The following is a 20,262-nucleotide window of genomic DNA, read 5'->3' as shown; positions in this document are numbered from 1 at the left end:
CGCCCCTCGGCTGGGCACGGAGAGGCCCTGCAGAGGCTGGGCTGGGACAGGGGAGCCACCCTGCCTGCTCCTGGCCCCAGTCACCCGCTGGAGGGAGGCTCTGCTCTCCCCTGACCGTCCCCCATGCTCTCCGCCCCATAGGTAAGCTGGGCCAGGCGTCCTGCCAGGCCGATGAGTTCCGCTGCGACAACGGCAAGTGCCTGCCGGGCCCATGGCAGTGCAACACAGTGGATGAGTGCGGTGACGGCTCGGACGAGGGCAACTGCTCGGCGCCCGCCTCTGAGCCGCCGGGCAGCCTGTGCCCCGGGGGCACCTTCCCCTGCAGCGGGGCACGCTCCACCCGCTGCCTGCCCACCGAGCGGCGCTGCGACGGCACGCAGGACTGCGGGGACGGCTCTGACGAGGCGGGCTGCCCTGACCTGGCATGTGGCCGGCGGCTGGGCAGCTTCTACGGATCCTTCGCCTCCCCAGACCTGTTCGGCGCGGCACGTGGGCCCTCGGACCTGCACTGCACGTGGCTGGTGGACACGCAGGACCCGCGGCGCGTGCTGCTGCAGCTGGAGCTGCGGCTGGGCTACGACGACTACGTGCAGGTGTACGAGGGCCTGGGCGAGCGCGGCGACCGCCTGCTGCAGACGCTGTCCTACCGCAGCAACCACCGGCCTGTGAGCCTCGAGGCCGCCCAGGGCCGCCTCACCGTGGCCTACCATGCCCGCGCCCGCAGCGCCGGCCATGGCTTCAATGCCACCTATCAGGTGAAGGGCTACTGCCTCCCGTGGGAGCAGCCGTGCGGGAGCGGCGGCGAGGGGGCTGCGGGCGACGCGGGCGAGCAGGGCTGCTTCTCCGAGCCCCAGCGCTGCGATGGCTGGTGGCACTGCGCCAGCGGCCGCGACGAGCAGGGCTGCCCCGCCTGCCCGCCAGACCAGTACCCCTGCGAGGGCGGCAGCGGCCTGTGCTACGCGCCCGCAGACCGCTGCAACAACCAGAAGAGCTGCCCGGACGGTGCCGACGAGAAGAACTGCTTCTCCTGCCAGCCCGGCACCTTCCACTGCGGCACCAACCTGTGCATTTTTGAGACGTGGCGCTGCGACGGCCAGGAGGACTGCCAGGATGGCAGCGACGAGCACGGCTGCCTGGCGGCCGTGCCCCGCAAGGTCATCACGGCAGCGCTCATCGGCAGCCTGGTGTGCGGCCTGCTGCTGGTCATCGCGCTGGGCTGCGCCTTCAAGCTCTACTCGCTGCGCACGCAGGAGTACAGGTGGGCGGGCGGGCGGCTCGCAGGCATCCCGGGGGGTCGTGGTGGAGGGCCGGTGGGGTGCGGTCCTAGCTAGCCCCGCCATGCCGCCCTCCTGCCTGCTGCCTTCAGGGCCTTCGAGACCCAGATGACGCGCCTGGAGGCCGAGTTTGTGCGGCGGGAGGCACCCCCGTCCTACGGGCAGCTCATCGCACAGGGCCTCATTCCGCCCGTGGAGGACTTCCCCGTCTACAGTGCGTCCCAGGTGAGTGCCAGAGGGTGAGACCCCCTGGGACGCAGGTGCCCGCTTGGACCTCACGGAACGGCCAGCCGGGAGACCGAGGGGCCAGGCGGACAGCGCATGGCCCAAGGGTCGAGGGAGGCGGGAGGTGAGGCCCCGGCAGGGAGTGCTGTGGGGGGCCCACGGTCAGGGGGAACACGTTGGTCTCCTGGGGTCGTGCTGACCTCTGTGCCCTCCGCCACCACCGCCCCCTCCAGGCCTCGGTGCTACAGAACCTTCGCACAGCCATGCGGCGACAGATGCGCCGCCACGCCTCCCGCCGAGGGCCGTCCCGCCGCCGCCTTGGCCGCCTCTGGAACCGGCTCTTTCACCGGCCGCGGGTGCCGCGGGGACAGATCCCACTGCTGACAGCCGCACGCACCTCACAGACGGTGCTAGGTGACGGGCTCCTCCAGCCTGCATCAGGGAGCACTCCGGACCCCCCAGCACCCCTCACGGACACAGGCAGCCCCGTGGCAGCTGGGGACGGGCCCCCCAGTGCCCCAGGCCATGGGCCAGAAGTCGGATCTGCCGTGCTGCCCCCCTCTGGCCTGCGGGACCCGGAGTGCAGGCTGGTGGACAAGGACAGAAAAGCCGGCAGGGACCCTCTGGTGGACAGCCCGGCCCCCGTGGACATGCCTCGGGAGCCCTGCACGGCCCAGGACCCTCACCCCCCGGCTCCCACTGCCAGCAGCACCCTAGGCCCCCACCCACCAGAGCCACTGGGTGTCTGCAGGAGTCCCCCACCACCCTGCTCCCCAACGTTGGAGGCCAGTGACGATGAGGCCCTGCTGGTCTGTTGACCCGTTGGACATGCTGGTGACCGCCACAGCCCCGCTTTGTAACCAGGGAATACACAGTCATTTCTACCCTGCCTCCGCGTCCTTCTTTCTTACAGAGAGGCTGCCCGGAAGCCCAGCCGCCGGCTTGCTGCCTTGGCACCCCAGCCCTGGTGGGCATGGCGGGCGGGGGGCCGTGGGGGCTGAAGTGAGGAGGCAGGTGGAGTCAGGAGCCCCGCTGCACACACCCTGGGGTCTCCCTCTCCCTCCTCCATTCTGGGACTCCATCTCCGGGCAGCAGGAGGGCTAGGGCAGGGCTCTCTGGACTCTTCCATGGCTTCTCGCTTCGTTCACCCTCCAGGGTGCCAGAGCTGTGCCGGGCCGAACAGGATCGTGGGTATGACGGACCCCGTCCACAGAGGGCCCTGTGTTGGTGCTCAGCCCTCCCCCCTCCCCGCCCCGTCCTCCCAGCCAGCCCAGAGGAGGGGCAAGGAGGCTTCTGCCCCCATCCTCATGCCTGTGGTGTCAGCGTGGGCCTGGCCAGACAGGTGCCCTTTGCCCTGTGGCTGAGGGGTTAATCTCCTGGGCACGAAGGCAGGGCTGGGAAGGTGGGCACAGGGTAGAGGAAGCCCACGGTCTCATGCAGGCCCTGAGATCTCTGGGAGATGCTGCTGGATGCTTTCTCAGGGGACAGTGGTCGAGCACCAAATGACATTGGCCAAATCCATCCCATCCTGTCTCAGGCTCTCAGTTTCCCCTGTAAACTAGGGTGAGGCCACGGGCTCCCAAGTCCTGACACTCCACAGAGATTTATGGGGAAAAAAAAAAAAGGTAGTTCCCGCAGAAACGCCTGGGCCGTCCTGGGCAGCTGAGCCTTGGGCTGGCATTGTGGGTCCCGGGGAGGTGTCTCCCAATCCCGGTGTCCCTTTGGGGCAGGGCTGGCTCTGGACCCCACCACGGAGAGAAGGAGTTCCCGGCTCGAGTGGCAGAGCCCCCAAACGCCAAAGGCCTCCTCCAGCGCCTGCGGGGGCACCTTCTGCAGCCAGCACCACACGAGCCCCGCCGAGTGAAGCCCACCAGGGACTCACCTGAGACAAGCACACCACCCACCAGCCCTGTTTTATTCATAGACCTTTTCAGGAAAAGCCAGGGGGCAGTGCTGATGGGGAGCCCAGTCCACATCTGCAGGGCTCCCTCAGCCTCGGCCTCAAAGAGTTAGATCTCTTTTTTTTTTTTTTTCCAGGACAAAACGAAATAAAACAAAACAAAAAAACCCTTATTTTGCAAAAACACCTCCTCAATAAACAACATGTAAACAGAAACAGCTGCTTCCACGAATGTCTCACTGTGTCTTCAAGGCCTTGTCCATGGCGGGCAGCGGGGAGGGCTGGCAGGGGCCGTTTTCCTCCTCCTCGGGGGCACCCTGGGGGTAGACCACGAAACACAGCTCCTGGCCCCAGCGTGTCACGGACTCTGAGGACAGACGGACAAACAGATAGACCTTGGGTCTGATCCTGTGGGGCAGGGGCTCCCTTCGGGTGGATCCTTGACACTGGGGCCACCTCTTGGAGAGACTTGTGGTGGTGGCCAGACCCTGTGGGACGCCGCTCCAGGGCGGGCCCCTAAGAGGGTGGCATTCCCAGGCCCACCGCCGTGGGGAGGCTGCCCGGCTCACCTGTGAGTCTGTGCACACACTTTGGTTTGCTTCTCCAGAACACCCCCAGGAAGAAAACAGGCACCCCTGTGAGGACGATGGTCACGCCGACCCCACACACCACGGGCTCCGAGATGAAGCTGAAGACCAGCAGGAAGGCCCAGAAAACCAAGTATGCGACAGGGACCAGGAGGTTCACCTGGGGGAGAGCCGGTGGGAGTGCCAATGGTACCCCACCCCGGGCGTCCGAGCTGCTTCCCACCCGCTCCTGGGAGTTGAGGCGTGAGGGCTCCCTCCTCTAGCCCAACATGCTAGGAGCCAGCTCATGGGACGGCTTGAGGATTTGTAAAGTTTCAGGGGCTCTGAGCTGCACACAGCAACGGTGGCTCACTGGCTGTTTGCCTTTGGCTGGGGTCTCTCTCCCTCTTTTTTGGTGTTTCGCATTGTTTCAGCCACTGAGCCCTTCTCTAGCTCCAGGATTTATACGCTCACCGAGTATTTGCATTTAGCCCCGGTTAGACTCTTCTGTCCTTGTGCACACTCCGGGAATTCGGTGTGACCAGGAGCAAAGTATCTGAGCCTCACTTTCCTGTTTGTAAACTGGGAGTATTCACAGCACCCACCTCGTGGGGCCGGATTCGTCAGTGCACGTACAGCCCCGAGCAGCACCCAGCACGCGGCCAAAGCTAGAATCCCGGTCACTGTCATCACCTGCTCCCGGTGCCCACACGACCGAAGGGGTGGCTCAGACAGCGTGGGCCAGCCCGTGCGCCCCCGGGCCTCACCTTGATGGGCCTATGGAGCGCCGGCTGCCTCCAGCGCAGCACGAGCAGGCCCAGGACGGTGACGCCGTAGCAAAGATAGTTGATGAAGGACACGTAGTTGATGAGCGTGTACGTGTCTCCCACAAGCATGATGACCGCTGTGGCCCCGCACTGGTAGAGGACCGGGCTGAGGGTGGCCTCCCACCTGCCTCCATCAGCCCAGGCCAGGAGGTCGGTAGCCCCGGCCCTCCCCGCTCCCTCTGTGGGCTGCCCCCCCAGGGCCAGGACAAATCCCTGCCGTTCCCCATGTTGCTGGGTGGCCCCGGCTCCCCTCCCAGCCAGCCTTGCCCCACAACTTACACAGACGAGGAGGGCAGGGATGGGGGTGCAGCGTCTGACATGGATCATGGCCAGCAGGCTGGGCAGGTGCCCCTCTCGGGCCCCAGAGAAGCACAGTCTGGGACAGAGATGGGTGGGGGCCATGAGCCTGGCCGCGGGCCTCCTACCCACCAGGTCCCAGACCTCAGCTCCACACCTGACGTCCCTCTTGAGCTGTCACCTCTGACCCCTGCTCTGGGCCCCAGTAGCCCCCTGGGGCAGTTCTTCCCTGTCTCACCCTGCCTCCCTTTAGCTTTCTGGACCTTAGAGTTGGGGTCCGACTGCTGTTACTGGGGAGTTCACTGTCTCAGCTTCAAGTGGGACCCACCGGGCAGGATTTGGCTTCCTCCGGCCCCTGGCGCTGATCGCACACACGGGCCTTGCCTCACCTTGACCAACCCCTTCCCCAATCCAGTCACCTGGAGGAGGTGAACAGGTAGCCATTGATCCCTCCAAAAGTGGAAAGTGCCACGGAGACGGGCATGACCCAAGAAAAGTAGCCCAGCAGCTTCTCCCCGAAGGTCTGAGTGGGCACAGAAGAGAGGTGATGCGTGAGGCAGGGTGGGGTGGTCAGGAGCCAGGCACAGGTGGGACCCCACTCACCACGGCCACTGCGTTAGAGGCCAGCAGCTCCTGGGGGGACATGGCAGTGAAGTAGGCGATGTTGGTGAAGGTGTACACAAAGGTCACCAGCGGGATGGAGATGACAATGGCACGAGGTAGGTTCCTGGGGGCAGGGGTGGAGTGTGTCAGCGTCAGCCCCCCGGGGGGGGACGGTGCTGGGAGGTGGGGTCCAGGAAACCAAGCCAGGGAGTACTTTGAGTCTCCATCTCCCAGGTCCAGGTCCGTTGGGGGCTTTGGGACAGGGAAGGGGCAGCACTGCTGTCCCCCTGCCACCCCCCAGCCCCAGCCTGGGCGCAGGCTGGTGGGAGGAGGGGCAGATGGGGAAAGGGCCACAACAGATCCCGAGGGATACGTCTAATGTCGGTACACAAAGAGAAAAGTGCATATAGCTAAAATCAGCCTTGAAAATCCTCTAAAATCCTTGAAAAGTGCCCCCGGAACCCAGTGCATAGACCTAGGGTCCCCCAGAACGCCCTATCGGCCCCCGCCCCAGCTGCCAACTGTTCGCTGTTGGGACCCCTGGCTGAGCATCAGACGGAGACATTGGCTTCATCCATAGGGCGCGTCATGCGCACACGGATCAATTTTGGCCAAATGCAAATAGCTGGATCCGTGGACAGCGGGACAACGCTACTTGGTGTTTCTGTGGCCCAGAGGGGTGCCACGACCCGCCCACAGCCAGGCAGTGCAGGGCCAGGCGGGAGCGCCGGCGTCCCAGCAGCAGCGCACACGGTCAGGTGGATGACCAGACCGAGCCCCAGGAGGCAGCGGGTGTGTACAGGGAGGCGGCCTCTCTCCCTGTTGCACCCCTCCCCTTCCCAGGGCCTGGCTGGGCATCCCACTCACTTTCGAGGGTCGACCAGCTCCTCAGTGACGTAGTTGAGGAAGTTCCAGCCGCTGAAGGCAAAGGAGCCCTGGAGGAAGGCCAGAGCCAGGTGACCCACGGAGGGTGTCATCCAGAAGTCAAAGGCATTGCTGGGCCTCAGCTCCTCGAAGTGTCCTGGGGGTCCAGAGGTCAAGGGTCAGTGTTGCCGTCGCAGCCCTGTGCACGGCCCCACCCTGGCCCTACCTTGGAAGATCTGGACAAAGCCCACGCCAATGATGAGGGACAGGGCCAGCAGCTTCCCGCCAGTGAAGATGTCCTGGATGCGTGTGGCCCAGCGCACGCTGGAGCTGTTCACCCACGTCAGGAGCACTGGGGAGGAAAGGAGAGTGGGCGGGGGGCCACAGCCAAGCCCACCCCAGGCTGCTGGAGGGCGGCATTCCCCCCCGCCCCGTCCCACAGCTGGAGTGCAAGCAGCCCGCCCCCTGAGACTGAGCTCACAGGGGGCCGGCAGCTGGAGGGACCCCCCACCCACTCAGTCCTCCCGCACAGGGGCGATGAGCAGGGTGCGGGCCCAAGATGGGCGCTCACTCAGGCAGGCCATGGAGAGTGCGCGGGAGGCAGTGGCTGGGGGGATGCAGTTGGGGAACACGGGCTGCAGCACGTAGTTCGAGAAGGTCATGGAGATGACCGCCAGGCTGGTTGGGTACATGATGAGGACCGCACTCCAGAGCAGCAGGAAGCTGGAACAAGGGAGGGCCCAACTGGCACGGTACCCCGCGCCCTCCAGGCCAAGCCGGCCCAGGTGTGGGAACGGGGCTGCTCCCTGGGCTGCGGCACCCGAGGCTGGCCTGGGAGCTCGGGACGCCAGGAAGGCAGGGCTGGTGCTGTTGGGGTCTCTGCTCTAATATGGACTTTTGCAACAGAGACGGCATTCGGCATGGTTAAACAGCTCCAGGCTGCTCTTGGGCAGGTGTCGAAAAGGACTGGGGACCCAGCCACCTTCCTAACAGCCATCTAGCTCTGGCCACGGGCTGTTCCTGATGGGGCCCGGCTGTGCCCAGACCTTCAGCTCTGGCTCCAGCTGGAGCTCTCAGCAGAGCGTGGCTGCAGGTAGCTGGCTCTGAACTGTGACCCCTGAGGGACAGGACCTTTCGAGGAGCTCTGGCCGGGGTTAGGGAGGGATTTACGTCCGTTCTGCCTGAGTATCGTCACTGCGTGGTGCCCCCATGGGAGCAGGGGCTCTGCTCAAGGTTGTGAGGCCCAACCTCTTCCCAGGGACTCCGCCTGCACCTTGGGGAGGGCTTGTCTGTGGTGATGCTCCTAGACCTTGAGGATGGGGACAGCCGCATACAGGGACACCAGTGACCTCGGGGCCACCATGCTTGGTAGATTCCTCTTGGTCCTCTCCTTTACTCGGTGGCCTACCCCTTGCTACCATCTGCCAACCTTAGAAGTTAGGCGCCCTTGGGGTCGAGTCTTGGGTCCTCCCCTCCCTCTCACTTTCTTCTTGAGTCTTCTCTTAACCACACAGCACAATTTTTCTGCTTTCTCCGGTCCCAGGCCCCTTTGAGGACCTTCTCCCCAGAGCAGAGCATCTGTGGACACACCCGCAGGAATGTGCCCGCCCTGGCGGGGCCCCACCCACCACTACTCCATTAAAGGCCTTACACCACATCCTTCAGAACCAAATTTTGGACACTTTAGCCTAGACTTTTCCTCTGAGCTCCGGACACCCTCCCACCTAGACCGGACTAGACCATCTCCTCAGCTATGCCACAGACCCCACCAACATGGCAACCCTCCCCCCAAACCTCCCCTCCCTGATACTGCCATCCACGAAGCCTATCTGATGGGAAGGGGGGGGTGTCACCTCTTTTGCTCCCACCTCTCCTTCATGCCACACTGGCTATCACATCCTCTGGATGATTCTGGGATCTTCCTACACCTTTATTCAGGCCCTCAGCATGGCTCAGCTAGATAATTGCAATAGCTCCGATCCCCCATCATGCCCCCAGGCAGCCCCGGTGTCTCCAAGCCCTGGCACCCACCATGGATGTGACCTGCCCCTGGCCACACCAGAGAGATCGGGTTTGCCCTTCGAGCCTTGGTGCAAACGTGGTTTTTCCTGGAAGACTTCCCTAGGCGGTGGCATCCCATTCTCTTGGCCTCTGGGCCACACGCACCCTCAAAGCAAGGGTCGTCTAGGTCTGCGTCAAGGGCAGAGGGGCTCGTTACCTTCTGCACTGTGAACAATTTGAGGACAGGGATGGATCTTTTTATCTCTGGTCCTCAGCACACAGTAGGTGCTCAGCTAATGTTTATTGGTGAATTAAACAATGTGGGGGGGTTATTTAAAGGGGCTCTCTTGCAGCGCCCTGGTAGGAAGTTTACGCACTCCCCACACACATGTGGGTTTGCTAAAATCAAGGCTGCCCTTGCCTTGTTGCTAGCATCACCCGGGTGGGAAGCAGGCTTAAAGAACATTCAGAAGGAAGCACAGGGAGGTCAAGGGGCCAGCCGGAGTGTCCTGTCCACCCTGGCCTTGGAAGGTTGCCCAACTCCCCCACCCCCTTTCCTCCATCCACCCCATGACCTCCCTGAGATGTAAGAAACAGAGGAAATTGAAGTCCAGGGCCCGGTGACCCTCCATTCCGGATTGACGTCCCCTCCCCCACCGACCCCGCTGGTGCCCCACACTCACCCAGCCAGGCCCCCGAAGATCTCGGTGACGTAGGCATAGTCCCCGCCAGACTTGGGGATGGCGACTCCCAGCTCCGCGTAGCAGAGGGAGCCCAGGGCAGTGACGCCTCCACCCACGACCCAGACGAAGAGGGCCAGACCCACAGAGCCCGAGTGCTCCAGGACCCCCTTGGGGGAAATGAAGATGCCCGAGCCGATGATGTTTCCTGGGGTCGGGAGAGATGGGGAGGCATCAGGTCTGGGGCCCCCTTAGCGGCCCAGTGTTCTCCTCAGGCTCCCGGATGCTACAGTGAGGAAGGGAACCTGGGCTGTTCCCTGGAGGAGGAAGAGGACAGGGGAGGTGGGCCTGCAGGCCTGTGGGTGCCACTAGGGGCCTCGGACCCTGCAAAGCCCACTCGTGGCCTATTCCCTCCCCTTCCCCAGGCTCTGGCATGGAAGTGACACCTTGTCCACCCAGTTCAGGAGATGAGTCCTGCTCTGAGTTCCTCTGCCCCCGCTCGCTCCCACCAGGCCGGCGAGCACGAGGGAGGGGGCTCAGCCGCTTAGGAACCTGCTTCCTGGGCTCTTCCCTGACCCAGGACCCAGACTGCAGACACAGACTCTGAAGGGACCTTGTTTCCTGGCCCCATTGAAATATTTCAGGTCCTGGGCGAGGGCCGATGGGGTGAGGGAGAGGAACCGGTGGATTTTTGGGGCTGGAGGTAGGGCAGCAGGCATCACGAAGGAATGGGGTGGGCAATGGCAGGCTGGCAGAGACTCGGCCATCCCGGGGTCTGGATAAGACCACCTCTGTCCTTGAGACAGCCCGCTGGAGGCAAAGACGAGTCATTGCTCTAATCCCAGGACCAGAGTGGTAAACCCCAGCTGGGGCTCAGGTCACCTCTCAAGACCTGCCTGTACAAGAGGTTTCATGAGGCTTCAGCTAGATACCACATAGGAAGACTTCTGCTCATCCACAGCTGTAGCCAGATGTTCTTGGCATCTTTGCATGATTCTACTGTTTGCAACCGCAACCTCTCTTGCTCACCTCCACCCCCCAGTGCATAGTAGGGGCTCAATACACATCTGTCAAGTAAACTGAATGCGTGCATGAATGGCCCGATGCCCCAAGCGGCACCAATGTCCTGACATAAAAGACCGATTTCCGCGTCTGGGAAGTGGGGGCAGCCGTATCTACCCCGCTCTCCTGGAGAGGCACTGCGAGGAGGAGGAGGCGGGTGGCCAGCCTCTGAGACTCAGATGTAAGGGAATCTGCCATGGTCACCAAAGACCTACCCTGTCCTCGGGCTGAGTCGGAGTCTTGCAGAGTGTGGTGTGTGTTTGGGGGTGCTCCGTTGACTCACAGCGTCTGGGGATACTCAATCCAAATGCTCAGAGGGCCAAGCGGTGGTCTATAGAGTAGGTTCTCAGGATAAGCAAGACTCTGAGTGCCCACTGAGCTGTGGGCCCCCCGGCAGTTAGGGCAAAAAGGGCAATGTTCTGGGTGACCTGGGTTTCACCATCTGTGCACACAAATTAGGTCGCCATCATTGGTGATTTGCACAAGGACCTGCCCAAGACGAAATCATCCCCAAATGCCCAGGCCTCATGAATAAAAAAACAACACCACTAGGAGCTGGCTCTCAGTGCCTCCACAGGATGGCCCCACCTGCGAGGTCCTGCAGGAGAGAGCAGACCCGTCAAGGCAGGGCCTGCCTGCTCCACCTGCCAGGCCGACAGGCGGGTCTGGCCAAGGACACAGCTGTGGCCACCAATCTGCATGCATCCCTTGTCCACGGTGCTACCCCCCACCCCGCCCCCGGCCGACACAGATTTCCAGTCTGGACGGCCACGGTGCCCCACTTGGTTTTCCAGTCACATCCCAGGAGCCCTAAATACATCCAGATAAGGACGAAAGAATGCCTGTCCCCCAGGCCCCAGAGGTAAGCTGAGCCCTCAGCCTGCTTCCAGGGGGAGAGGGGCCACCTCCCTTATCTACCCTGGGGGCCTGGGGCCTGGCTCGGCTTTCGAAAAGGTCTTTGAGTTTGTTCTATCCGGCAGCAGAGCCTCTGTTCTCAGGGCTTGGTGGAGTGGGATTTGCCAAAAGCCAGTGAGGTTGGAAGCCAGCGGGGGCTGGGTGGCCTTGGAAGGAGCTGGGTGCATTCAGGCTGGGTGCATCCAGGGACCCGAGCAACCCAGCCCATGGGGACCCCAGCACTCTATACAGTTCAGCATGGCCTCGGGGGCATAGCCCTTGGGGAAGCCACACCCAGCAGCTTGTCCTCCCAGGTTGGGGTCTGAAAGGGACATGCCTCTAGCCTGTGCCCAGGAACTGGAGACTCTGATGCTGGCACTGGGGGATGGGCCAGGGGATCACGACTGTGTGGACACATGGCCTCAGTCTACAGTGCAGGGCTCCTCCTCACGTGGCTGAAAGGAATACATGTGCCAGCTGGTGTCTCTGGGGTCCTCATGGGCCTCTCCTTCTGCGTCTGGACAGCCTCTAACATCTGCCCCAGGTTTGTGCCGGAAGGTGGCAGAAAACCCCATTGAGGTCCACTGGCTGCGCTGGGGACCATGTAGGCTGGGTGGGGCTCTGCAAGGAGCCCCAGGGGCCGTGGGCTTGGGTGAGCGGCAGAGGGCAGGAGGGGGACCTAGGGAACAGGGGTGAGGGCCTCCAGCGTCTGAATGATTACAGGGGATCTGGAGCAGGGACCATGGAGCTGAAAGGGGTACAGCAGGAGGGACTGCCCACTCTCCCGGTGGTGGTGGGCTCAGGCCTCCCTTCCCAGCCCTCATACGTAGGTCCAGGGGAACCAGCCTGCTGGATTCAGGACACAGCCGTGCACAAGCCCGGCCCTTGGGGGAAGCTGCTCTGGACGAGGAGGAGGGGCAGAACTAGGGAAGATGGGCTGGGCTGGGAGATAGCACTGAGCGCCCCGTCGGGCGTCTGACGACAGCGGGCTGGAGGAAAGCAGGTTCCAAGGCCTCCGCAGTCCTATGCACCCAGGGGCACAGCTGCTCTGTGGTCCTTGCAGGCAGAGCTCCCTCACAGGTGGGTGAGGATGTGAGTCCCCCGCCAGGAGGCCCCCCCTTCAGTCTCCGCCCGCCCCTCTTCCCTCGGCCCACACTGGGTGGTTCTTTATCACATTAAGATGTTTGGCCTGATGGGGCTTACTCTGCTCCACAGAGGGACAAAGAAAGGGCCATTGTTCTCCTGGCTGTTGCGGTGTGCGCTGACCTATTTCTGGGAAGCAGTGGCTGACCATGGAGGTCGCAAGGGTGGACGGTGGAGGTCATGTTGGTGGAAGGAGCTAGCTGCCCTTGGTGCGTACGGGGGAAAAGTGCAGTCTGATTGGGGGCGGGTGGGGGTGCAGGGAGGGCCTGTCAGGCCCGGCTGCTGGCACCACCCCTCATTGCTAGAAAAGCTCTCAGGAGTCAGTTGTGTGACCTCAGGCCAGTGCTGCCCTTCTGGGCCTCAGTTTCCCCTTTTGCGAGGTAGGGCCGCTGAGCTAGGCGGCAGCAGAGGGCTGGTTCAACCCTGACTTTGGCAGAGGCCCTGCTGGGCAGGACAGACACATTCCGCACATCGCCCAAGGCCTAAGGAAACACAGTCTGCTCACCGGCCCCCCACGGTGGCAGGTCTCTTCTCAGCTCACTAGATTCCCAGAAGCTGCATCACCTCCAGCAAGCCCTCCCTGACCTCCCACCTTGGCCCACTCCCTTGGTAGCTAGAGGATGGCGGGGAGGGATCCTTTTTTGCCACCCTGCATGGGTCCTGCATTCGCAGAAGGCAGGGTCTGTGTCCTGGCCTGCTGCGATGAGGAGCCTGAGTCTGCCAAAGGACAGAGAACCCACAGGGCCTAAGTCATCTACATACTCCTGGCCTATCTGTGCCTCTTTTAGCCAGCAGGCCCACAATGGGGATTCTTCCTGTCACACTGGCCTGCTGGCCTGAGAGAGAACAGCTCTGAGGCTGTCCGGTCTGATCAGGGGCTGGCCATCGGCCAGGCCTCCTTCCTCTGCTCTGGGCAACGAGTACCAGCACCTCCCTGTTAGGATATGACCCACGGGGCCTCTGGGAAAGAGCTCCAAATTCCCATCGGTAGGTCCCTGAGGCCAGCGGGGCTGGATGAGAATCCCCGGATCTGGGTTCAAATTCCAGAGGCCTCAGAGTGGGGTTAGGGGCGGGGTGCTGTGGACAAGAGACTTTGCCTCTCGGAGACTTCTTATCTGTGAAGTGGGGAGATGAGGCAGTGATGCGGGTGTCCTCCCACCCTGCCTCGTACATCCGAGGCCCCAGGACGTGCTCACGGATCTCGCTGTTGTCACCTACCTTGGAGATCCCCCAGGCCACCCAATCTGGCCTTTGGAGACCTGACCCCCATGAGACCTCAACATGCCGGAGTCAGTGGCCAGAGCTCTGCTTTGGGGGCCCTGCTGTCCCCCGGGGTGAAGCCCGTGCCTCCAAATACACGAGAGTCCTTCAGGACCATGTGTCGGGCACCCCTCTGAAGAGACACAAGTGCCCATTGAGGTTGTCAGCAGAACTCCAGGGAGGTGAGTGGGGATGCCTCCAGGACACGTCTGGAATTGCCACTTGGCCCGCGGGCACCTCCGGCCTAACCCACTTTCCTTTCAAGAGAGGGATGAGCAAAAGCGTGGAGCTCCCTCTGCCTGGCTCAGGCCGGCCCGCCTAGCAAACTCTGCCGGTGCCCAGTCTCCAGGCTGAGTCAAGGTCATGGATGAACTCCACTCCACTAGATCCAATCGTCCCCCCCAGACTGCATCTTCCCTGCCTTGTCAGTGGCATTTGGCAGGTTAAGCCCTTCCTCCACACTCAGCCTCCTGGCCCTCCTCCCACCTTGCTGGCTGCTCCTTCTGGACGGCTCTGCTGGTCCTTCTCTTGCCTGACTTCCAGATGTTGAGTGCCCGTGGTGCCCTCCTGGGTCCTCTGTTCCTTTCCTCCCACACTCCCTCCCTTGAAGACCTTGCATCCAGTCCCCCAGCTTCTGTCGGCAACTCCCAAATCTACATGCCTAGCATGGGCCTCTTCCCTAAACTAAACCTGGATAACCAACTAATTACTCAACAAACAGGCATCTCAAAGTTCACGTGTTCAAAATGAGATCCCTGGCTTTCATCCCCTTGCCCCCCAGACCTACTCCTCTCAGTCTTTCTGGATCAATAAACAGCAAACCGGGCTCCCAGAGGCTCAGGCCCAAACCTGGGGTCATCCCTGACTCTTCTCTTTCTCCCACACCTCACACCCAGTTCATCACAAGTCCTTTGGTTCGATCTTGCACACACATCCAGAACTAAACCTCCCCTCAGCACCACCGCCACCACTGTGCTCTGAGCCATCACTGTCCCTTACACAAGTGATCAGAGACCCTCCTGACCAGGCTTTCTGCCTCTACCCCTGCTGCCCACAGCTTCTTCTCCACAGTGAGCCCCATCCCATCCCATGCCATCCCATATCCTATCCCATATCTTATCCCATGCCATCCTATATCCTATCCCATCTATCCCATTCCATCCATCTCGTCCCATCCCATCCACCCTATTCCATCCCATCCTACACTCTGTCTTATCCCATCCATTCCAACCCACCCCATATCCCATCCCAACCATCCCATCCCATCTCATCCATCCCATCCCACCCAATGCCGTCCCATCCTATCTCATGCCATCCCATATCCTATCCTATCCATCCCATCCCATCATGTCCAATCTCATCCCATCCCATCCAATATCCTATCCATCCCATCCCACCCCATGCCATCCCATCTCATCCTCTCCCATCCCATCCTTTCTCATCCAATTCCGTTCCTACCCATCCCATCCCATATCCTATTCCATCCTATTCCATCCCATATCCTATTCCATCCCCTCCCACCCATCCTCTCCCATCCCATTCCATCCATCTCACCTTGCCTCATGCCCTCCTGTCCCATCCCAACCCTCTGCTGCTCAAAGCCCTCTTCCATTTTGCAGAGAGAAAAAAGCAAAGTTCTCACTGCAGCTGGCAAGGCCCACACAAACTTGGCCCCATCCCACTTCTGACTCATCCTACCATCCTCCCCACTCCCCATCTTAATTTTTTCACCTTAGCATTTATCATTATCCACTGGCTAAACATTTAGCTGTTTATCATTTGCTCTTGACTCCCATGCTGGAATTCCATGCTGGAATGTCAGTTCCAAGAGGACAGGGCTTTTGTCTGTCCTCTTCCCCGTTGTGTCCCCAGCACCTAGAACAGTGCCTGGCACGGTTCTGTACCTAATTGTTGAATTGATGAATGAGTGTGTCCAGTGCAGGCAGGCCCCTACCCTTGTAGCCAGAGCCGCCTCGGCACCCATCACCAAGGGCCTCTGCCTCTGGGCTGACTGCAGCCTCCGTCTGTCTCCTCAACCCCAGATCAGGGCTGTGAGACACAGACAAGGTATTTTGGGTTTTATGTCTCCTTAGGGTCTCGAGCTTGTGGACAAAGCCATCCTCTGAGCAGCCCAGCCCCTGCTGGCTCTGGAGACTACAGAGAGGGGCCTGCCCACCCTCGATGAGCAGGGACTGGCTCCTAAGGAGATGGGGTTCATGAAGCAGACCTCTGAGTCCCTGAACATGCTTGAGCCTGACTCACACACACCAGTGTAGGTGGGATACCCGAGTCGAAGGGACAGAGTGGAGGACAGGACAGCCTGGTCAGCGGATCCAGGCTGATTCCCACTCTCCTGGACCTGGGCACGCCCATTCCTTGGGTTCGGATTGGGAGAGGGAGCTGGCGGGGGCCTTGAGTCAGGAGGAGAGATTCTGTACATGCAGCCCTGGGTGGGGGTGGGGAGTCAGGGGAGAGTCCTTTGTCCCTAGTTCATCCATCCATGGTCGAGTTGGGAGCTCGGTCAATCCCAACCCTCCCCCATCGAGGGCTCTGAATCTGGCCCCAAGTTTGCCCAGCACAAGAACAGAACAGAATGCAGAAGGGCACTGAATTGGAAGACTGGGTCCAAATCTGGTTCCAAATCCTAAGTCTACTGCTTCCAGAAGTGTCATTTAACTTCCAACCTCAGTTTCTTATGTCTGTAGAATGGGTATAAACACTCTCATCTTGCTAGGTGGGCATGAGAATCAAATGAGATAAAGGGAGAACATGATTTCATAATGTAATAAGTGGTGCTTTTCCGAAGAGATCGTAGATGCAGCAAGTGTCTTACAGAGCTCCTGCCCAGCCGGCTCCCTTCCCCCCAGGCCGGCCTGGTCCCCTCCAGGTGTGCTGGCTGGGGCTCGCAGGTGCTATCCTAAACACACGGCAGGTGGAATCTTCCTCCAGCCCAAAGCCCTTCCATATCGTTCCATGGTGACGTCGAATATAAAGTCCTCAAGGCTTTTAAAGCTAAAACATGACACTTTGGAGACTTTTTTTTTTTTTTTTTTTTTTTTTTTTTTTTTTACTTTGGCCAGATTCCCTAGGGCAGGAAGGTGGGACAAGATGTGGGAGATGAACTCTTCAGGACAGAGCGAGGGGAGGGGGTGAGGCCTCCAGGGCATCAGGTGCGAAGGGCAGTGCAGACCCTGACCCAGCCCACAGAGGCCTCCTCCCTCATCTCCTGTCCCCTCTGGTCCCCATCCATTCTCCCCTTGTCCATCTTCTGCCTGCTGAAATCCTTCAAAGCTCCCTAAGCAGGGTCGTTGGGCCACCACCGAGAGTCCCGTGCTGGGGTCAGGTCTTCTGGGTTCCCTTCCTGAGTCTGCCCCCACCGGCCAAGCCACCTCTTACCTCTGCTTAGCCTTCAAGAGCTGGAGACCAAGGGAGCAGTGGACCAGGAATGGGCTGAAGAGTAGGGGTGCGGCAAAGGCAGAGCTGGGATGCATGGGACTGTTCTTACAGAGTCCGTCCTGCAGACCGCATGTGAGGGTGGAGCTAGCCTCCTCCACTCCCACCGCCACCACTGGGGCTCTCTTTTGAGGAAAGAGGAGCCAGCAGCCTCCACCTGACCTGAAGTAAATGGGATGTGGGAGGAGGCAGAGTAGGAATACAGCTCAAGCATGGCCCCTTAGCCGTGGCAGCCCAGGAAGAGCGGTGTCTCTCCCTGCACCTTGCTGGCCCTGTCGCTGGCTCCAGACACAGCCAGCCTCTTGCCTCCATGGTCCGTGCACCACGTGTGGCTTCCCCTTCCTGGGAGCATGGATCCTGGAGAGGGTGTGGGCCAGGGCAAGACTGTAACAAGCATCCTGGCCAAATCCTTGGAACCAGCCCTTCCTCCCTGCAGACAGTGGAGCAGGGATGTCGTAGGCCAAGAAGGTCGCAGGAGCTGCTCCTGGAAGACTTCACTCCAGGGGCAAGTGGGTGAGATGGGGGAGCTACCTGCACGGGGTTAGTGTTCTGGGGCAACTCTCAGTGTGCGTGTGGGGATGGCCAAGAGCCAGATCTTGGCCCCAGCCCAGGAGCTCCCAGTGTGGGGACAGGAGGAGAAGGTGAAGACTCCAGTCTGCTCTCCTGAGCCTCCAGCTTTCTCCATCTCCAGGGGTCTGCGGATGGGTGGGCAGTGGGTGCACAAGGAGATCCCACTGGCTGGGGAGGGGAAGACCTGGCAGGCAGTAGAATAAAGCAGTCCAGACCCCTGGCATTCGTCTGCCCAGTCTGTGTCCCCTGGGACACAGGGGATGGAACAGACCACTCCCAGGAGGGTCTCTGAGGCAGTTGGTGTGGACACAGGTCTGGGTTACCTAGTTCCTGAGGAGTCAGCACTCATGACTTGGGCCTTGTCCCCTGAGCCCTCTGCCTACCCAGAAGTCCCCATGTGGGAAAAAGACACATGGCCCCATTCTCAGGTGGGGAAGATGGGGCAGAGGATGTGAGTGCCTGTTGGGATCCCAGCCCAGGAAGCAGGTGGCTTTTTTTGCAGGCTTGGCATGCTTGCACCCCATGGCTGGCTTTCCCAGTCACTGATGGCTCCACCCTCTCCCTGGGCTCCTGCCGCCAAACTCTGCAATAATTACATACTCTGAACCTATTTCCCCTCTGGGCTGGCTCTACCTGTCCAGTGTACCCACAGGGTCTCCTACTTTGGAAGTAGAAATCACCCACGCTGCCTGGCACCTGGACCCTAAACACAGTAGAGACTGGAGCCACAGTCCAGACCTTGGAGCCTTAACCTGGGTCCTCTATCCAGTCCCCATACTTACAGGGCTCCTGCACCCAAGGCAGGATTATAGTCACCTCCCTTTCATAGATGAGAAAACTGAGCGCAATTTGCCTTCCTGAGACCCTCAGCAAAGTAAAGGCAGCAGGGGGATCCCAGCGGTGGATGGGACCTGCACCTGTCAGGTGCAGAACTTCCGGCTGCTTGGGGAGGTGGATACAAGAAGCCCTACTGCCGCTCTGTGAGGGGGAGACACCCGCAGTTGCTCTGGGCATCCCTCACGTGTCCCACAGTCACAGATGGTAGGAGCGCCCTGGGCGGGGTGCCCCTTGTTTCGGGCAGCAGTGCACCCCAAGCCTTTGTCCCTGCCACCCCAGACACCCGCCCTCCGCGGCCCCTCTCACCGATGATGATAGTGCAGGCGCTCACCAGCCCGATCTCCTTCTTGAGCGCCACCCGCTCCGAGGCGCCGGGGCCGGGGCCCGGGCCGGGGGAGGGCGAGGGTGCAGGGCCGGGGTTCCTGCGCCCGCTCGGCTGCTGCGTGTGGCCGGCCATGTCGCTGTCCCGCCGCGTCCCCGCTCCCGGCGCTGCCCAGTCTGTCCGAGCGGCCGCCGGTCCGTTCCGTCTGTCGGCGCGCTAGCCGCCTTCGCAGCCCGGACAGCGCCCACAGGCGGGCGCATGCGCTGGCGCGGGGCCCGGGCTCTGGGCCCCTGGCTGCGGGGCCAGGGAGGGGCGGAAGGAGGACCGGCTGGCAGCCCCCTCCCCCACCTTCCTTAAAGGGAACTGCCCCCCACCCCACCCCACCCCCCGCCTGGGAAGGAAGGAGAGGACTTGAGGCAGACCTAGGAACTAGTTCTAGCTGAACTTAGGATGAGGCCCTCCCACTGCCTGAGTTACATCTAGTCGTGGGGTGGGGGTGGGGGAGCAGAGCTCAAAGGCAAGACTGTCCCTGCCCTCAAGGAGATTGAGGAAACTGGCAAGAATAATAGCTGTCTGTGTACCGAGACCCTCTGAGTGCCAGCGCTTCCATACTCCTTAAATCCTGGCACGGACCCCGAGTGCGCGCCTGCGGACAGAAGGGTGGAGGTTGGGTCCATCCTACAGGTGCAAGTTGAGCCCAGAGGTACGTAAGGAGGATCACAGAGCAAGTGGCAGGGCCCAGACGCAAACACTTTCTGACGCCTCCTTGGCTTCCTGATGGCGATGGCGGGGTGTGAGGATTCGCTCTAGGAGGGGTGCGTACAGGAACCCCTCGGAGGGGTCAGGAGACCCTTAGCACCCACCATCAGAAGTCCGGCCTCTAACCCTCATCCAGAGCCCTTAAGGGAGTCCTGGAAGAAAGTTTGCCCAACCCTTCCCCCACCTACCCCCCGCCCCGCCCCGCCAGGCTGCGCTCTGAGCTGCGTCTGGCAGGTTCCATCTGCAGATGCCTGTTCACAGGTGAGAGTGGGGGCTCGGTGGACTAGAACTCGGGTCTTTGGCGAAGGCCCCGCGCAGTCCAGCCCGGCTCAAGGAGACAGGGCCACCTCAACTGGCCAGGAGACACGGAGAAGGGGGCTGTGGCTCCTGAGTTCGCGGAGGATGTCGGGCATGCAGGGTCCCAAGCAAGCCGCCTCCTCCCGGACGCCGTCCGGACTGTGCAGCCCCGGCCGGCGGAGCAGACGCAAGGGGGGCGCGTCGGGGGCCACCGGGGCGGCGGGCGGGGCGAGCCTGGCACGGTGCGGCCGGCGGCGGAACAGTCTTTGTCCTTTCCTGGCGGCCGCCGCGCCGCGCCGTCCCCTGCATGTGGATGAGGCCGCGCCGGGCGCCCCGTCCTTCCCCCCGCCCGCGGCCTCGGGCCTGGCGGGGGCCCCGCCCGGGTCCGACGGCCTCCGGGCAGCCCCGGGATGGGGCGGGGGCTGAGG

At 61.6% G+C, this 20,262-nt stretch overlaps 2 protein-coding genes across 4 annotated transcripts in view; one reads left to right on the top strand and one right to left on the bottom strand.

Moving 5' to 3' along the window:
* The window catches only part of LRP3 (LDL receptor related protein 3), a 30,715-nt gene extending 28,332 nt beyond the window's left edge, over positions 1-2,383 (top strand). For all 3 annotated transcript variants that reach the window (XM_011216655.3, XM_034638454.1, XM_034638453.1), the window contains 3 exons: positions 142-1,258; positions 1,367-1,499; positions 1,733-2,383. In XM_011216655.3, the coding sequence (XP_011214957.3) occupies positions 142-1,258; positions 1,367-1,499; positions 1,733-2,317 (1,835 nt within the window). In that variant the 3' untranslated portion in view covers positions 2,318-2,383. The remainder of the gene's footprint in view (positions 1-141; positions 1,259-1,366; positions 1,500-1,732) is intronic.
* Positions 2,384-3,336: 953 nt separating this feature from the next.
* Positions 3,337-19,004, bottom strand: SLC7A10 (solute carrier family 7 member 10). The gene is made up of 11 exons (XM_002929956.4): positions 18,763-19,004; positions 9,241-9,445; positions 7,128-7,279; positions 6,783-6,908; positions 6,560-6,713; positions 5,693-5,816; positions 5,509-5,612; positions 5,072-5,168; positions 4,733-4,882; positions 3,969-4,146; positions 3,337-3,766 (listed from the first exon to the last, which is right to left on the bottom strand). Exons 1-11 carry the CDS (start codon positions 18,911-18,913, stop codon positions 3,636-3,638), a joined length of 1,572 nt encoding a protein of 523 aa, XP_002930002.2. The 5' UTR covers positions 18,914-19,004; the 3' UTR covers positions 3,337-3,635.
* Between the last annotated feature and the right edge of the window lie 1,258 nt (positions 19,005-20,262).

The sequence above is a fragment of the Ailuropoda melanoleuca genome, chromosome 12 (assembly GCF_002007445.2).
Source record: "Ailuropoda melanoleuca isolate Jingjing chromosome 12, ASM200744v2, whole genome shotgun sequence".
Taxonomy (NCBI): Eukaryota; Metazoa; Chordata; class Mammalia; order Carnivora; family Ursidae; genus Ailuropoda; species Ailuropoda melanoleuca.
This window is presented reverse-complemented; position numbering and strand designations above follow the sequence as displayed.

Excerpts from the sequence above, each read along its gene's own strand:
- SLC7A10 (XM_002929956.4), bottom strand. The coding sequence starts at position 18,913 with ATGGCCGGCCACACGCAGCAGCCGAGCGGGCGCAGGAACCCCGGCCCT. Across the intron at positions 6,909-7,127 it reads ACTCTCCATGGCCTGCCTGA|TGCTCCTGACGTGGGTGAAC; the intron begins GTGAGCGCCCAT and ends TTTCCTCCCCAG. Across the intron at positions 5,613-5,692 it reads CCTCTAACGCAGTGGCCGTG|ACCTTCGGGGAGAAGCTGCT; the intron begins GTGAGTGGGGTC and ends GTGCCCACTCAG.